The sequence below is a fragment of the Athene cunicularia genome, assembly GCF_003259725.1.
Source record: "Athene cunicularia isolate RWA chromosome 13 unlocalized genomic scaffold, athCun1 chr13_part1, whole genome shotgun sequence".
In the NCBI taxonomy this organism is placed as follows: Eukaryota; Metazoa; Chordata; class Aves; order Strigiformes; family Strigidae; genus Athene; species Athene cunicularia.
In genome coordinates, this window is record NW_020799117.1 from 20,334,567 (window position 1) to 20,350,693 (window position 16,127).

A 16,127-nucleotide genomic window follows, 5' to 3' on the forward strand; every position below is an offset into this window, starting at 1 on the left:
ATACCCCAGCATCTCACAAACACTGCAGACACCCTTCAGTAAGCTCTTTCTCCGGCTCAGTACTTTACATGGCTGCCTTGTACAGGTCAGTAGTTTCAGCTAAATACTTATTCCAACCACTACTATTATTTTGGCTCTGGGCCATGAGTCCCAAGAAAATTTCTTGGAAGACAAAGAATTTGACTGAAGTTTAGCAACTGTGCCAGCTGATGGATATTTAGCTCAAACCTGCTTTAAGCTGCTGGCTGTTTGGCTTTGTAGTGTATTTAGGGTTTATATAGTTATGTATTAAAAAGTGTGAGTTATGTTACAAGTTTTGCACACCACTCTTGAAAAATACATTTGCACTCACTAAAAGTCTCTAAAACACCTGTCTATGTCTTTGCTAGAAACTAATAAAAGTCAAAAGGTGTCTTTTGAAACTAAGCTGCTCCACTGCTGAAGTAGCAGAAACGTTACAGAAACTTAACTTCAAATTAAACCTGCCTTTAAGAAGCAACTAAGATGGGAACCCTTTGCACTGCTCTGTTTAATGCTGTTCCTAAGGTTACCATATCTATCATTTACATCCTAACACAAAGCATTCCCATGGCCTGGCAGCTCTGGACAGCTTCCATCACTGTTGGAAAGAAAAGCTGCTTTTAAAGAACCCTCAAATAATAAAGTACTAATACTGTTCCTCTCAACTAAGTCCCACCTGTGGAGAAAACAAGCCTGTCACAGGAAAACTCTTCTAAAAGCACAAGAGAAAGTAAAGAGCAGAAATACAGCCTCGTATCAAGACTTGGACTGGGCAGAGGAGCCAAGGCTGGTCTCAGAGCAGGCAGCACTCCCCAGGCAGTGGCTCAGACTGTGAGTGACCACAGAAGTCAGAATAGTTTCTGAAGACAGGCTTTAGGAAACCCGCAAGTGAAGAGCTGGACTCTCAAGTTTCAGAAGAGGTATGCAGATTTATTGTAATCAGCTTCTAATTAGTTAGCAGGGCCACTTTTCGGGTTTCATATCCCCCTTTCCATGTCAGAAAATAGTTGCAACCTGTAATCTTGGGGATACTGGAAAAAGATGAGGGATAGGAAGAAAGATCTGCTACACTTGACATGCACATCTGAATGGCCAGTTCAAACCGGAGGTGGAGATGATGTTCTTGGTAGCTTCAAATATGTAAGCACTGTAATATTATAATATTGGAAGCTTTTAAAAGTAGCAATTTCCTGTTTTATTCAAATCTCTTCCACAACGTCCTGAAAAATACTGTGCCCATTTTAATAAATAACTATGAACAAGACACCACTTTATGTAAATGGAGTAAGACTTAAAATCCAATCGTAGGCCAGATCATAATTAATTCAACTTTCCTTTTTTTTAATTTTATTTTGTTCACTTATCTTTTTGGTGGAGCATCAATCTTCTACACAGGCAACCTACTACAAAATCAAACCTAGCAATATTAATTAGTCAATCTAGCTTCTAAAGCAACTGTTTTGGCCACTTCTAGAAGATTTGTTTAGTATGAAACGAAGACTGAGGATCAATGAAATCCAGACATTGCTACACAAATACCCCCTGCCATCAGACAATCATGACTACAGGACAAAGAACTGTTTGTTTGACAGAAAACCCAAAGTGGTTATAGGCACACCAGGAAAGCCAGAGAATAAGGAACTACCATTTCCTAATTTATTATGTGAACAGTAGCACCAATTGCTTTGTATTTCTATATTCCCACAGGATCTGGTCCCTAACCTGACCGACTCAGCCTTTATCACCATTCCACACGTCTTCAGTTTTTTGACCAACACACACAATTCAGGGTATAGAACAGGATGGCTTGGGTTGGAAGGGACCTTAAAGATCATCTAGTTCCAAGCCCCCTGCCATGGACAGGGACACCTTCCACTAGCCAGGTTGCCCAAAGCCCCATCCAGCCTGGCCTTGAACCCTTCCAGGGAGGGGGCAGCCACAGTTTCTCTGGGCAGCCTGTGCCAGGGCCTCACCACCCTCACAGGGAAGAGCTTCTTCCTTACTAATCTAAAACCACCCCAGTTCAGTTTAAAACTGTTACGCCTTGTCCTATCACTACAGTCCCTGATAAAGAGTTCCTCTCTGTCTTCCCTGTAGGCCACCTTTAAGCACTGGAAGGCTGCTCTAAGGTCTCCCCAGAGCCTTTTCTTCTCTGGGCTGAACAATCCCAACTCAGCCTGTCTTCACAGGGGAGGTGCTCCAGCCCCTGACCATCTTCATGGCCTCCTCTGGACCCCATTCCAACAGGTCCATGTCCTTCTTATTTTGGGGGCCCCAGAGCTAGACACAGCAGTGCAGGGGAAGTGTCACAAGAGTGTAGTAGAGGGGGAGAATTACCCCGCTCAACCTGCTTTCCACCCACCCATACCCCCAGTCCTTCTCCTTGGGGCTGCTCTCAATGCACTCCTCACCCAGCCTGTGTTTGTGCTTGGGATTGCCCTGACCCATGTTCAGAACCTTGCCCTTGCCCTTGTTGAACTCGATGAGGTTCACATGGTCCCACCGCTCCAGCCTGTCCAGGTCCCTCTGGATAGCACATCCCTGCCCTCCAGCGTGTGACCACACCACACCGCTCGGTGTTGTCAGTGAACCTGCAGAGGGTGCCTCAATCCTACTGTCCATGTCACCAGCAAAGATGTGAAACAGCACTGGTCCCAACCTTGACCCCTGAGGAATGTCACTAGCCACTGCTCTCCACTTGAACAGCGAGACATTGACCTCAACTCTGAACACAACCATACAGCCACAGCAGGGCAAGACCCATTCTGCACAAATGTGGCTTCCCAGCCATTTCTCTGACTTCCTATTCTCTCCAGGAAATCAGAGGTAAATTTTTCTTATGGAAATCTTCTGTACTTTTCCCAGACACTGTAGATCATCTCCTAAGTACCTGAGTTGCAACAGTCCACTCACCCAGATGAGCCTCCCCCAGACAACATTACTGGTCTCATGAGCACCAAGTAATAAGGAGGGAGGACACCATTACCAGTTTTTAATGCCTTCTGGCTGCAAGTCCAAGACACTGTGAGCAAGAGTTTGGAAAACCAATCTTCATATTTATAGTTCTCTGGTGGCTCTCCTAAGCAATTATGCTCTTGTAATTTAAATTTGCTTAAGATACATTCACTCGTTAAAAGGTTGCTGCCTGTGAACAAGTCTGACACTGTATTTTATCCTGAGTGCTTATGATTCTCAAGGAACTTGCTCTTCTAGCCCTGACTTTAATGCACATGATGTTGTCTTCTCCCAAAAAGAAATAATTTACATGACTTTTCACAATTAATAGAGCAGCACAGGTGAGACGCTACTGGTCCAAAATAAACCTACCTAAAACTAGACTTATTGACCCCACTGACAATGTTATTAGATGTACTGTCTACATTTGCTAACACCTAAATGACAGCCTCGTACTTTAAAATAGTAGCACAGGCAGATACTTGTGCTGTCCTCTGCAAGTCTGAGGACAGTCATTTATTTCAAAGAAGTGTCCAAGAAACATGAAGTACATAATTTTCTTACATAAAGAAAGTCTAGTTCAGATCTTACCCTAAAAGTACTAACTGATGAATTAGCAAGGACAGATACTTGTTGCATTTTAGAGCAAGCAACCAAATTTTAAGAAAAATCACCACTTTATTTTTAAGGTCTTTTCAGAAAATTAGAAAGACCAAAACTTTGTTTTTACAATCCATTATACTCTTCAGGAAGTTTCTGTCAACACAACTTGTATTTCTGCTTAGTGGTTTTCACCTTGGCCATCACCTGAAACAGTTATAATATACTTTATTTCTATTAGATAAAACTCTGAGACTTGTTGACAGCTCTTTAATTTCTTGAATTGTTAAAGAAAACAGAATGGATCCAAATCCAAACAGTTAAATTCCAAAAAGATGACAATCATAATGTCATCCTGACAGCTAATATTACATAGAACTTAAAAAGCCCCAAAAGAAACAGAACTCCCAGAAAAGCAACCAAAACCACAGATACAGTCTGTTCCTCACATCACAAAAGCCAGATAACATAAAGCATAAATCCATACTAAGATCTCTGTTAACAGTTGCTTGGCCACTGTTCTTGCACTTCAGGGTTTTTTAAAAATCTGATTTCACTCAGAAGTCAAGAGTTAGATTGGCAGTATGCAATTAAGTATCACCAGCCTCATCAACAACAATAAGATGAGCTCAATATTGTAATTTCATGAAAATTCTGTGTTTAACTGTCATTCATATTAGGAAGAAATTCAGCTCTAAGAACCTGGGGAAACAATCAGTAAATCCACATACACACAAATGCAAAGTACAATATTATATAATCTGGCTAAATGGGCAAAAAAACCCAGCCTACTTTTCCCAAGTAAATTCGTCTGCTACACTGTTTTTAACACATACTTAATTCAGAAGAACAGGAAGATTTGTGGAGGGCTAAATGATCAGATGAGTTTGTATTTTCACTATGTTCCTCCTGAAAACCATGCAGTATTTCTGTCAAACTTTATCACTCCTGCAGCTGTTTATGGAAAAGATGTAGGGAATAGGTTCAATGATATCCAACAGGCAATGGTTAAATGGCTGAAAACAAGCTAAACTTAATTTTTTGACATTCAAAAATTTGAGTTACTTTCCAATCTTAGTCATCTTCACAAGTTTCCTCTGGTGGCTTGATGGTATCTAACTGGAAAATGGCTAAGATGTAATCAAATTAGTCGGTGGCAAGCAGGTGAGTGAAGCTTCAAAAGGAGCAGAATTTCACAAGCCACCATGAAAATATTTTTATATGCTTGTTCTCTTGGGGACCTACACATGTGTCTTGTTTTAAGATAATCTGCCTGAACCGCTAAAGATTCGCATAAAAGAATAACAAGTCTTTAAGACTACTAAGAAAGTAAAGTTAGAAAGCCATGAGACATTTTACTTGATAACTCATCCTGGATAACCGAGTCAGCTACTGACTCAGGCAGAAAATACAGAGGAAACAGTAAAGTTAATCAGAAGGTGTTGAAGCACATGAAACAACAAACAGGCATCCAGAGTGTGCAGTAGAGAAGACTGAAAGGAGTCAGAATGGAAAAGCAAGAATATCAGCTTGCTATTTTAATGCCTTCAACTCAATGAAAACAGTATAATTTTTCTGGTTCTACTGTTAACCTGGTCTCTACTTCAGTGAAATCACACAACATACAAGATCTCTGCCCAGTATATAACTCAGTATCAGGCATAAAAGCCAGATATTTAAATAGTAAAAAACATTTCTTTGAATTTGTAGCTACTGAAGTTACATGCAGGTCGTTTTTCTTTCCTTTCTCCATGCCATCAGACTGTTAGATTTAGCACAGGGATACAGGGGATATTGTGTATTGAAGGTCTAACTCAAAAAGCTTACAGATTCCAAAAAGCCTACTCAACTTTAAGGGAACTCTCATGTTCTTCCCAGGGATCAAAGGCAGATGTGGGCAGCTTTCACGTGAATAACTTGTCTATTAGGTCTTGTGGAATTGTAAATATCCATGCACCCCAAATGAGAAATAATGCAGGTTACTATCCACTTAAAAACAACAGTGGAGACGTCTAATCACACCATGTTGATAGGTTTTAAGCACTCAGTTAAGGCCAATTAGTTTAATTGTAAGCACAATTTCAGATCAGCTATGAAGTAAAACATACCTGGAGAAAAACTTACAAAATAACTGATAACTCAACCTCCAAAACCAGACTACTTTAAATTTTAGGTCAAATATTTTGACTAAGAAATCATTCCTGCTGCTTTCTACAGATTTCTGAGCATCCCCTTGTTGCAGTAGCACATTGTTTTTCAATAATGTTCTAAAACTATGCCATGAGTTCAAGCTACTGTGCTCACCAGGCATGCTTAGTGAAAGACTAAGGCAGAATCACAAACACTGCTGGGAGCTTCAGATTTCACGCTTATTAAACATTAGCTTGCATTTACAAACTATATGAGATTATCAACACAACACTATACTACTACACATGATTTCCTGAAGAAATCCAACAGCATTTCTTTTGACCATTTAATGTGCTGGGCACCAAGACCCTCTCGCCTCCCAGGAATAAGATGCAGGGGCGCCTAAAGCTGCCTCACTGCCACTGCGCTTTACACCCCTTGCAGTGTAAAACAGGAGACACCCTCTGGTCCTGCAGAAATAGCACATTTGTTTTTTTCTAGCCAAAAGACTCCATGTTGAGCTGTTGTATCAGAATTACTGCTGGATGCTGAGCAATCCTGACCTCATTCAAGCAAGAGCAGCAGCAAGTACAAAGTGCCAAGGACAGGATCTTCTGCCTCACCTCATGAAAGTACAAAAAGCTGAATGTCACTGGGATTTCACTTTTACCTGGCACAATGGACACATGCTAAACATGGTGCGCTAAAATCAAGCCTTCCTAAGCATGTAAGAGTTGAGGTCTGTTCAGTCCATGAACTAATTTGTCTGCTTCTTTCACCTGATTTTTCTTCAGCTCTTTAGGAGGGTACCATCTTTGCGTATCACCTTTATCTGAGTCTCTCTAGATCCGCTGTCATCTCTGAAACACTTCTTTTTTCAGCTGCTAAATGTTGATACTACATCCTTTGCCAAAATAGTTATTCAAATGGCAAATATTTCATACGCCTTCTTACTTTACTGAAGAATAATAATGTAATTCAAAGTTACCATAAATTCCTCTTGAAAAACCTCACATCATATTTGAATCTTAACAATAACATACAAGTGAATTCTTGTTTTGCACTCAACTTGCCAAGGACTCTTCAGGAAAAATGTTACTATTACATTTCTTGCAAAATTAAGACAGGCCTTTAAAAAACAGACTCCGCTGAGGTTAGGAAGGCTAGGAGCTCCTCTCCTTCTTCCAAGTTGTTAAGAATTTATAAAAAAAACTCAGGGGGCTACCAGCTGTGAAGGCAAGGAATTTATCTTTCCCAAGATAAACAATTTTGTTACACAAGAACTTAAGACTGCTTTCCCCCCTCATCCATGGAAGTAATTAATACATCTTTATTTGCACCTCTTTTCCCCCTCATCTCCCAAGAAGACTAATGATTAAAGTCTGTGTATTAAAGCCACATATGTATAACAAGTTAAGAATGGAATTTCAGCAAAGAACATTGACTCAGTTGCAGTTAAAGTAGCAGAGTGGTATCACTACAATGATCACACCGTGCTTATCACAAAAATACCATTTTTCTCCTAAAGATGAGATACACAATTGCTACGCACAAAGTTTTCAGGAATGCTTCATTAGCTCAGTGAAACGTTTTGGATCGCTACACCTCTTGCAACGCATCACAGATTAGTTTCTCTGATATGCATGAAGCATGTCCTGAAACACTGAGACAAACTAGATTTCTCTGTGCCAGTTCCAACAACGTGGTACTGCTAAAAACATGCCTAAAATATGCACTGACATTTGCAATAAGGTCTTGGGTTTTTTAAATAAGAGCTATTTCTTAAACTACAATTAACTATTTGCTTTTCATAATTTGATTAAATGAGACATTAAGCTTAATTTTAGTCTTCTACCACCTAATGTCTCATTGACTCCCATGCATCACAAAACGTAATTCCAAAACGCTAACCCATTTTTCAATACTAATATTTAACTGTAAGAAGCACACATGCCAGTATATAGCTTTTTGCTACTTTATTCCAACCAGAAGTTGCATATTCTTTTCATTTCTTTAGTACTCATTTTTATGAAATCCAAAATATCAAGTGTTGCACATCCTAGGAAAATGATACAATAACTGTAGTTGAGAAGTCACACAGGTGGCATATATGCATGGAGAGAATCATGGCTGCACACTTAAAACCATTAGGTACACAATTTCTTTTCTCTCAATCTGTGCCGCTGGGTTTTTTTTGTTTGTTTTAGAAAGCATTGAGCACTTTCAGAACATAGAAATTAAGGAAAGCTAGCTAATAGAGCTTTGGATACTGTAATATTTAATGTCCCCATTCAAAACTGTAAATCATTAGGAGCTGCAGTTCGTAACTTTCCACTTGAGAATCTGCTTCTCTTTCTAAGCTGACATGAAGAATTTGTTACAGAATCCATAGCGGGAAACAAATTGCTAAATTCACCATTTAATGACTGCAAATGGTTTTAACCAGTCAGTTCAACCATGTTCAAAGCAAAACCCTGATGTTAAGATTACTTACAAGAGTGCTATTACTAATACAAAAAAATTTCTCCTATAACTAGATCTGCATTGGCATTTTACAGTGCCAACACATTTGCATTGCTACTGTAGGAACAGAAAAAGTTGATATATCCAGTTCATGGTAACAGTTGCAACTATTCTAGATGACCAATGTACAATATTCAAAAGTTAACACCACACCTAGAGTTGATTAATGTTTTTTTCAGTCTGCACTAAGGCAGTTACTACAATCATTTTCTTCCAAGAAAATGAGATTAAGCATACCTCTAATAAATTAGAATCAGCATAATAAAGTTAGAATAACAACTGTTACTATACTGTAGAATACAAGAAAGTAAGCTAAAACTATACAGTACGTAAAATACTGTTAACCTATACTTTGTTAGAGGTGTTCAAGAACTGATGCAGTGGACTATACTATGCATAAGCTCTAATAAAATTGTCCCCAGCCTATGAGTTTTCAAACCATATATATTCTCAGAGTGGCTACATACTCACCTTTCACCACTCCCAGGAGAGGGGGCGAGCTCTCTGGAGGCGTTCTGTCAGGTTCCTGGGGAGGTACAACCATAGCAAGTGTATGCACCGGTACACGTGGAACCTTAAAACAAATCCACGGACACACACTCAGATAAAAACCCCTTTTGAATGGACGCGATCATTAAGTGTTAATACAAAGATGCCTTCCAAACTGTGTACGCTACGCTACCACTTGGTATGACCTATCCCATGCTCTTTTATTGTCAATAGTATGTCAAAGTTCACGGTGTTACTCTTTAGAAAATCCCAGGCTATGTAGGCTGGAAAACTGTTAACATCCTTAGGCTTTTAATCAGCTAACTCCACTGGAAAGTTACCTCTCCAGCCTGTAGAATTCACAATGTATTTTCTTTCATATAACAACCAAAATCAGCAACAATGATTGAAGAGTGTTGTCACAAGGGTTTAGAACTGTTAAAACAAAGTACTGAGCAAACACAACCAAGAAAGTAATATTCTTCTGAGATACTAGGTTTGGGACTATCCTATCTAAGTAGCAGAAAAGAGAACAAAGTTCACACAACCTTCAGTATACTGAAGGCAATGCCAATCAATTTTCTTACTCTCTCTCATTTTCAAGTGTGTTGTCTTTTTAAAAATTCTTTCCAATTTAGAAACTTCTATATCTAAATTAATTTCAGAAGTTAACTACTAAGGAAATGCTTCTTTGCAAAGTTCATGGCAATATTTTTAAAAAATTCCTTATGCTTTACCTGAGACTGATCCTGAGATGGAGGTGTGAGCTGAGACAAGTCTGCTGCGGGAACTGACAAAACATTGTTTGGGTAATCCAGCAAGTAAGAAACAACATTTGTATGTCCTCCTTTGGCAGCTTCAATGAGCATTGTTGAACCATCCTGAAATGAGATTTTGGAATTAAAAAGCCAGAAGATGAATTCTGTTACCTGCTGTAGCACACAAGATTTGCATTGGACCATTTAAGATTGCACATTTACTAACCCATTAAATCAACTATGTGGTCCTTTCAGCACCCATGATAAACGCATAGTTTCAAGTGAATACCTTGAGACGATGAGTAGGATCTGCACCATGAGCCAGAAGGAGCTCAACAACTGCCAGGTGGCCTCCTGCACAGGCCAGTGACACCACCGTGTGGTCATTATTAGCTGTAGCCCTGTTAACGTTGGCACCTATAAAGAGATCTCAGAATTAAACACAAGGAAATTCTTTTTAGAAGAAAGTATCAGCAAGTAAAGTATTTTCTGGAATAGAGATATACTTTTCTCTTCTATTCTTCCCAATTCATACACACTTCTAGGGTAAAAGCGAGGGATTTTGAACAACTGACAGGTTCTACATATCATCCTCCTCGTCTGTGGGCCTCATAATCAGTAAGAGAGGGAACACATATGCTTTACAAAGCACATGATCTAAATTTTCATTATAAGCACTTAACAGTATCACTACATAATGCAATTTTTATTATTTCAGACAGTACTTAATGATGTGTTTTTTTCTGAAGGAGGAAGTGCTTTAAGAAACAGAAAATATTTTCTGTACTTCAAATCTATTTATTAATCTATATGGAGTCAAAAACGTAACTAGCAAAATATTGTGTGATTCACTGTATCATGAACTCAATGAAGTTCAAAACACCCTTAAAAGGTTTGACAAATGCTCATATGCACATCATCAGATTCATTTTGAAGAAGGATCACAAACATGCAGAATTGTAAAAAGGCATTTTAATTTTTTTAATTAGTTATTAAAACTAGCATTTTACCTTTGCTAATAAGGAATTGCACAGTGCATAAATGACCAGCTCGTGCAGCCTTCATTAGTGGGGTTCTCCCACCTTCAGATTCATGCTCCTATTGTAAAAAAGAAATAACAGATGTATAAATGGACAAAAATTATACCATTGTTTCAGCTTTTGAACCATCTCATGATGGGACCAGAATTACCTGTCTCAGTAGAAGATCTATGTTATAAGCTGACTGTAATCAATATAAACTGACTAGAATCAATTTTCATGTTACTTTAAAATATTGAATCACACTGTCAAAAAGCATTAAGATCACATCCATACTTCTATCACACAAAGACCTTTCCCTACTCACTTTTAATTTTAGCATTGAAATGCTTAACATGCTTGAGAACAGTAATACCTTGTTTCCTCATCAAAAAAGGACAACTATTTAACACGAATATGATCCAGCAACAGGAAGTATACAAATAACTGTGAACTGATCTGCAACAGTTTTGAGAACTGTCACATGTTACATGCCAGACCTTTAAAAATTGCAATGTCTGAAGTGAAAACATTTTTAGAACACGCTGAAGCAGATCAGCAATAAAAATGAGACAAATCACTGCAGTTCACAAAAGTGTCTGAATAAGAGGACTGGAGAATTGAGCAGAAAGATGACAAAACCACAAAAAAGTAATGAGCAACAAGAACAATTTTCTAATTTAAAAAATTTCCGAACAGAAAAGATGTGGCTGAATACAACTGTATTAGAGAAGTTACAGAACTAGAAAATTTGCCTGCTATGTAGACATGATCAATACCACAAAGAATGCTGACTAACACATATCAACCCTCCCACAGCAGCAAGGGGAGAGAACATCATCTTCCTGGGAGTATTTGTATTTGCGCTTTGAATATTCAGCCTGATCAATAATATACTAGGACTGTGGGGTTTTTTTAATTAAATATCTGGGAAGCCATGCTCTAAATTCACTATTTACTTCTGGAGTTGCGTGTGTATCTGACAGTAAAAGTTAACATTTCGTACTGGCAGTGGATGATACTGCTATTTACAAATATAAAAGGAAAGAATAGATTTGACAGAACAAATCAACTCCTTCCCATAGTTTCAGTATTCCTGAAAACTCTGCATATGTCCTTTGACATATGGCTTGCTTTGGTTGCAAGCTGCACCTTAAGTTAGCTTCTGTTCATACACTTGAGGAAGAAATCTCTTGACTGGATCTTCTACTGGAGACTGACCCCATGCAGAAAATCAATCAATCCTTAGCCGTAACGAGGGGTTACACTACCCCTCTCTTGCGCACTTTGGGGGTTAGTGTAACCCCCTTAGCCGTAACGAGGGGGTTACACTACCCCTCTCTTGCGCACTTTGGAAAGAGAAGAAGGGCTCTGCTCCTGCACCTTCATGAAAACTTTGTATTATCATACACAGTTTCAAAACACATTTAAACTCCACACTAGTGCTTTTTATTTCTTCACTTACTTGGTACTATAATACTTAAGTGCACACAGGCTCACAGGAAGCCTTACAGACTTAATACTGAAGTCACCTCTCTTTTTTTTTGCCTATTTTAAATAAATAGATTCCACTCCCAGGGCAAATGACTGCTTAGCTGTTTATAAATATATGCATACTTTTGGACTGTCTGTATGTCAGAAATATTTGAAGGACATGTAAAGCTAATTATGTTAGTATGTGGCCCTATGGTGTCCAAGAATTGTAGCATGCTCTTGAGCTCTGGTATTCGGCATAGTTTTTCCTTCCTCAGTCACTGCCAATAGATCATAAACAGCCATATCCTGCTGTTTGCCTTATGTATGCACAGTAAACCCCTGGTACTGCTGGCAAATCACTAACGAAGCAGCTATGGATGCAAAGAACTATTGAACACTACTTCACTTGCTGAGCTGGACCAGAACGTTGCTGCCCAATTTAACAGATTTTTAAATCCCCTTTGATGCAAGAGCAAAGATGGCAAGAAGCAAAATTTATTTTAGGTTATCTTAAATATATTCAAGGTAGTGAAAAGCCATCCTATATTGCATTCAAATGTAGAATTTCAGATATCTTACTCCTAGTTATTTGCAACAATCTCTATTCCTAACAGACTTCACTGTTGAAGTCTTAGAAACGGATGTCAGGAGGCTTCCTCATTTAAATGCAATGCAGTTATTCTGCCCAGTTTAACCAACTGTCACTTCATCAAGCAGGCAGAACTTGATCTTAAACTATTATACGCTTCAAATACTTCCAGTACCATACACATCATTGGTCCAGCCAAACTAAGCCATTTGTGTGCCCACCTGCTGTAGATCTTCAAAATTTACTGCATTTTGATGGTATTTTCACATCAGAAGATAGAAATGCATATTTTATTTTAAGATGGAACTAATTTATGACTTCAGCACTCTATTTAGGCCTAATAAAGGCTAGCATATAGCATCAACTCAAGCTTTAAGGGAAAACATCTAGAACAAGCCAAAATAAGAAGCTGAGACAGTGCATTGTCCTGGTCTACTCACATCTTCTTTTACCTGGAATGGCCATAAATTTCAAAGATTTTTTTTTTAAGCTGCAGTAGATAATAAAAATCAGGACAGAGAACATGAAAAATGTCCAAAAAGCATTCCCCATCAGCTTTCCAATGTGCTTCTTCCTTGTATTAATATGAAGTACATGCAAATGCTTATTTCATAAGAATGAAAACTAGCAAGGAGTACTCATCTCCAAAGACAATTTCCCCAGCTATCTGAACGGTTGGACTCACTACAGCATTCTGTCTCTCCTTTACCGCCCCAATCCTGAGAAATACTGGTTAGTATGATCAGAAAGAGGTATAAAGGAGTTATGCCAGCTTTGAATAGAAATGCCATTCTCTAAACACTTGAGTGATGTGCTCTCCTGGTAATTTTGCCTGAATAGAAAGAACACCCGAGAATAATTTTCTGTAGGTTTGGGTACCAGATTGGAAGGAAGGAGAAAGTAAGAGTATTACTCAAATCACGTAAGAGTTAAAATTATCTGCACCTTTTCCACTGGGACTCAAAAAGGAGATGAGAAACCAGCCAGTAATAATTATTTCTTTTCTAGACAAATCAGTACTTCACAGAGCAGAGCAAAAATGGTGTCATCAGAAGCATCTTATGACAAATCACTGATATTTCTTTATTCTTGATTCATAGTTCTCTGTTTTAGGCAATTGCAAGAACAGCTACATAAGGGCTTACACCCCTCACCATTATTCTTCTTGGTTCACAAATATTCAGGTTGGCAAGTATTATTGACTAGGATTATTTTTTTTTTTAAGTTTGTTTCCAATGTCGTATGTAATTTAAAAGTTCTAGAACAAAATCTGCATTTTCAAAGTAAAGGTCCAACTGCTCTCTTCAATTCTTTTACAAGCCTCTCTCATCCATGACAACAGTGAATATTTAACAGAATTCTAAATGTTACTCTAAGCAAAATAATTTAGACAAAGTTTTTGATGCAAGACAACAGCCAAACAATGCAGTTCTTAAGACTATGCCACTTTGCTAATTTTCAATATTGAACTCCTGTCAAGAGATACAGTACTCTAGCAGTCATCTACCTAATTGTCCCAGGTAACCTTCCTGATATATGTAGCAAACCAGTATTTCGGAGGCACCTAAAAACTTAACTAGGCCTCTCGTTTAAAGGAAGTTTCTGAAAAGGGAAGACCTTACAGGAAGCTAGATATGAATTAACAGGTTTGCCTTAGCTACTTGTGACTCAATGACACAACTTGCTGCATTTCTCAAAGTTGAGATACTGTTTTCTAAAATAGGGTTTTAGAAAACCCAAAAAAGGAAATACGCAAGACAAAGATGTCATGTCTAGATTACACAGCAAGTCTTTGTATTTTTGAGGAAATTTAGATGCCTTAAAGCCATGCTTGTCATTAGCATGTATCCTGAGGCTGCAGCTTACAAGCATCAAAGGCCAACCTCACCTGATGCTTGCCCGGCTCTATGCCCTCCAAAATAGTCTTCTTTAAGTCCTCCTGCTTGTCCTGCGGAAGGAAAAATAAGAACTCACGGCTCTTGTTCTACAAATAAATGTTGTTCTTGGTCATGAAGACCTGGAATATGAACTTAAATGGATCAGATCCACCAGCTGAAAACTCTGCTTTGCTGGAATTAGGCAAGCAAGCACAAATTTAAGACCAAAGCAATGCAGCTCTCACCAGTTAAGACTCCTACCACAAGCCATTCAGATTCATGAAGAGAGCACAAAGGTCATACACAACATCTAGATAAATGCAAGATGACTTTTTGTTCACTACTGACAAAAGAATTTCATTGTACTTTGCACCATCCAGAGACTGCAACACAACATCCAAAATATCTAACTACAAAAATTAGTTTCATATGTCCTACAACCTTTTGCTTTATTTGTAGAAGACTGAGGGCCAAGTCTAAAAAGACCAGAAATCCATGACCTTTCCCTGATGGTTCAAGGAACAGTATGGAAAAACATGACAGCTTCTCAGATCCCTCACTGTAGTGACAACATAGCTATCTCCAGCATGGTTTTACTCAAATAATTAAGTATTTGCTAGTTCTGTAGATGTTTGAATGCTGCCTTATGCACACTGCATCAAACATGCAGTGTGTCATACACATAAAGGACAGTGAGTTTCTAATTAAGAAGCCACATTAGCATGAAGGGTGTTATCAACTGAAGGTAAAGGAATAATCCCTGCAATGACAAAAACATCTGTCAAAGAATTTTGTCATAGGGCAAGAATCAAAAGGTAGTTTGGCATGCCTGTTTTTGGTTGTGTTTTGGTTTTGTTTTTCAACCAGAGTTATGTGGATGCCAGGTAGCCAGTTTTAGTCTTTTAAGGAAAGCCACGAATGGAATTTTAACAAGTATAAAGAACTTTAGGGAAAGCTTGACAGTAAAATGAAAAGAATGCACAGATGAAGCTGCCCTCAGGGGTTCTCATCCATCTCTGAATTTCAGCATAAAAGCACCCATATATCTTGTAGCAGAACGGTAAACTCCATCACTAGATCAACTCTCCTGTGCAGTAGAGCCTCATGTACAGTTGCAAGGCAGCCCAGATTAGAAAAATCTCAATTTAAAACTCTTTTCTGTACTTCCCAGCCGAGAAAAGACAGTATCTTCTCACTGTCCAAAAAAAAAAAGAACAATCTCTCTTTTGTTTTCAGCTACACTAAACAGGCAAAGATGCAACCACCCTGTCAAGAACAGTCTCGCTCTCAAAAAGGAAACTGGAATCTCCAGTGTGCAGCATTTCATCCATTAAAGAGCAACAGGCATCCACACAGGCACTTTTAATTTAGAGAAAGGTATACAGCTTAAAGCAGTATATTACCTCCCAATAAATGTCAACAATACTCTTTGTGAGCTTTACAATCCTTCACCCTAGTTCTCGTGGGAACATACATGTACCACATGTGTCTTACCTTATACAAGCTTTGAGATGAAGGTAACTGCTGGTAAAGGCACAAAGGAAAAAAAAAAAAGAGAACTCTTACAGGAAAAAGTATTCTCTCATCTTTGAGATTAGACAAATCCTCGCCACACAGCTAAATAACTGTATTACTGAAGTGCTGGTTATTTTTTCCTGGAGCTATTAAAGCATACCGCCACTTAGAAAAA

General features: G+C 38.5%; 1 protein-coding gene across 1 annotated transcript in view; it reads right to left on the reverse strand.

Moving 5' to 3' along the window:
• The window catches only part of LOC113485430 (ankyrin repeat and KH domain-containing protein 1-like), a 103,837-nt gene that overhangs the window by 41,774 nt on the left and 45,936 nt on the right, over positions 1–16,127 (reverse strand). Inside the window, exons 11-15 of the mRNA XM_026858561.1 lie at positions 14,449–14,508; positions 10,487–10,574; positions 9,766–9,893; positions 9,456–9,599; positions 8,701–8,803 (exon numbers count right to left, since the gene is read on the reverse strand). Of these exons, the coding sequence (XP_026714362.1) occupies positions 8,701–8,803; positions 9,456–9,599; positions 9,766–9,893; positions 10,487–10,574; positions 14,449–14,508 (523 nt within the window). The remainder of the gene's footprint in view (positions 1–8,700; positions 8,804–9,455; positions 9,600–9,765; positions 9,894–10,486; positions 10,575–14,448; positions 14,509–16,127) is intronic.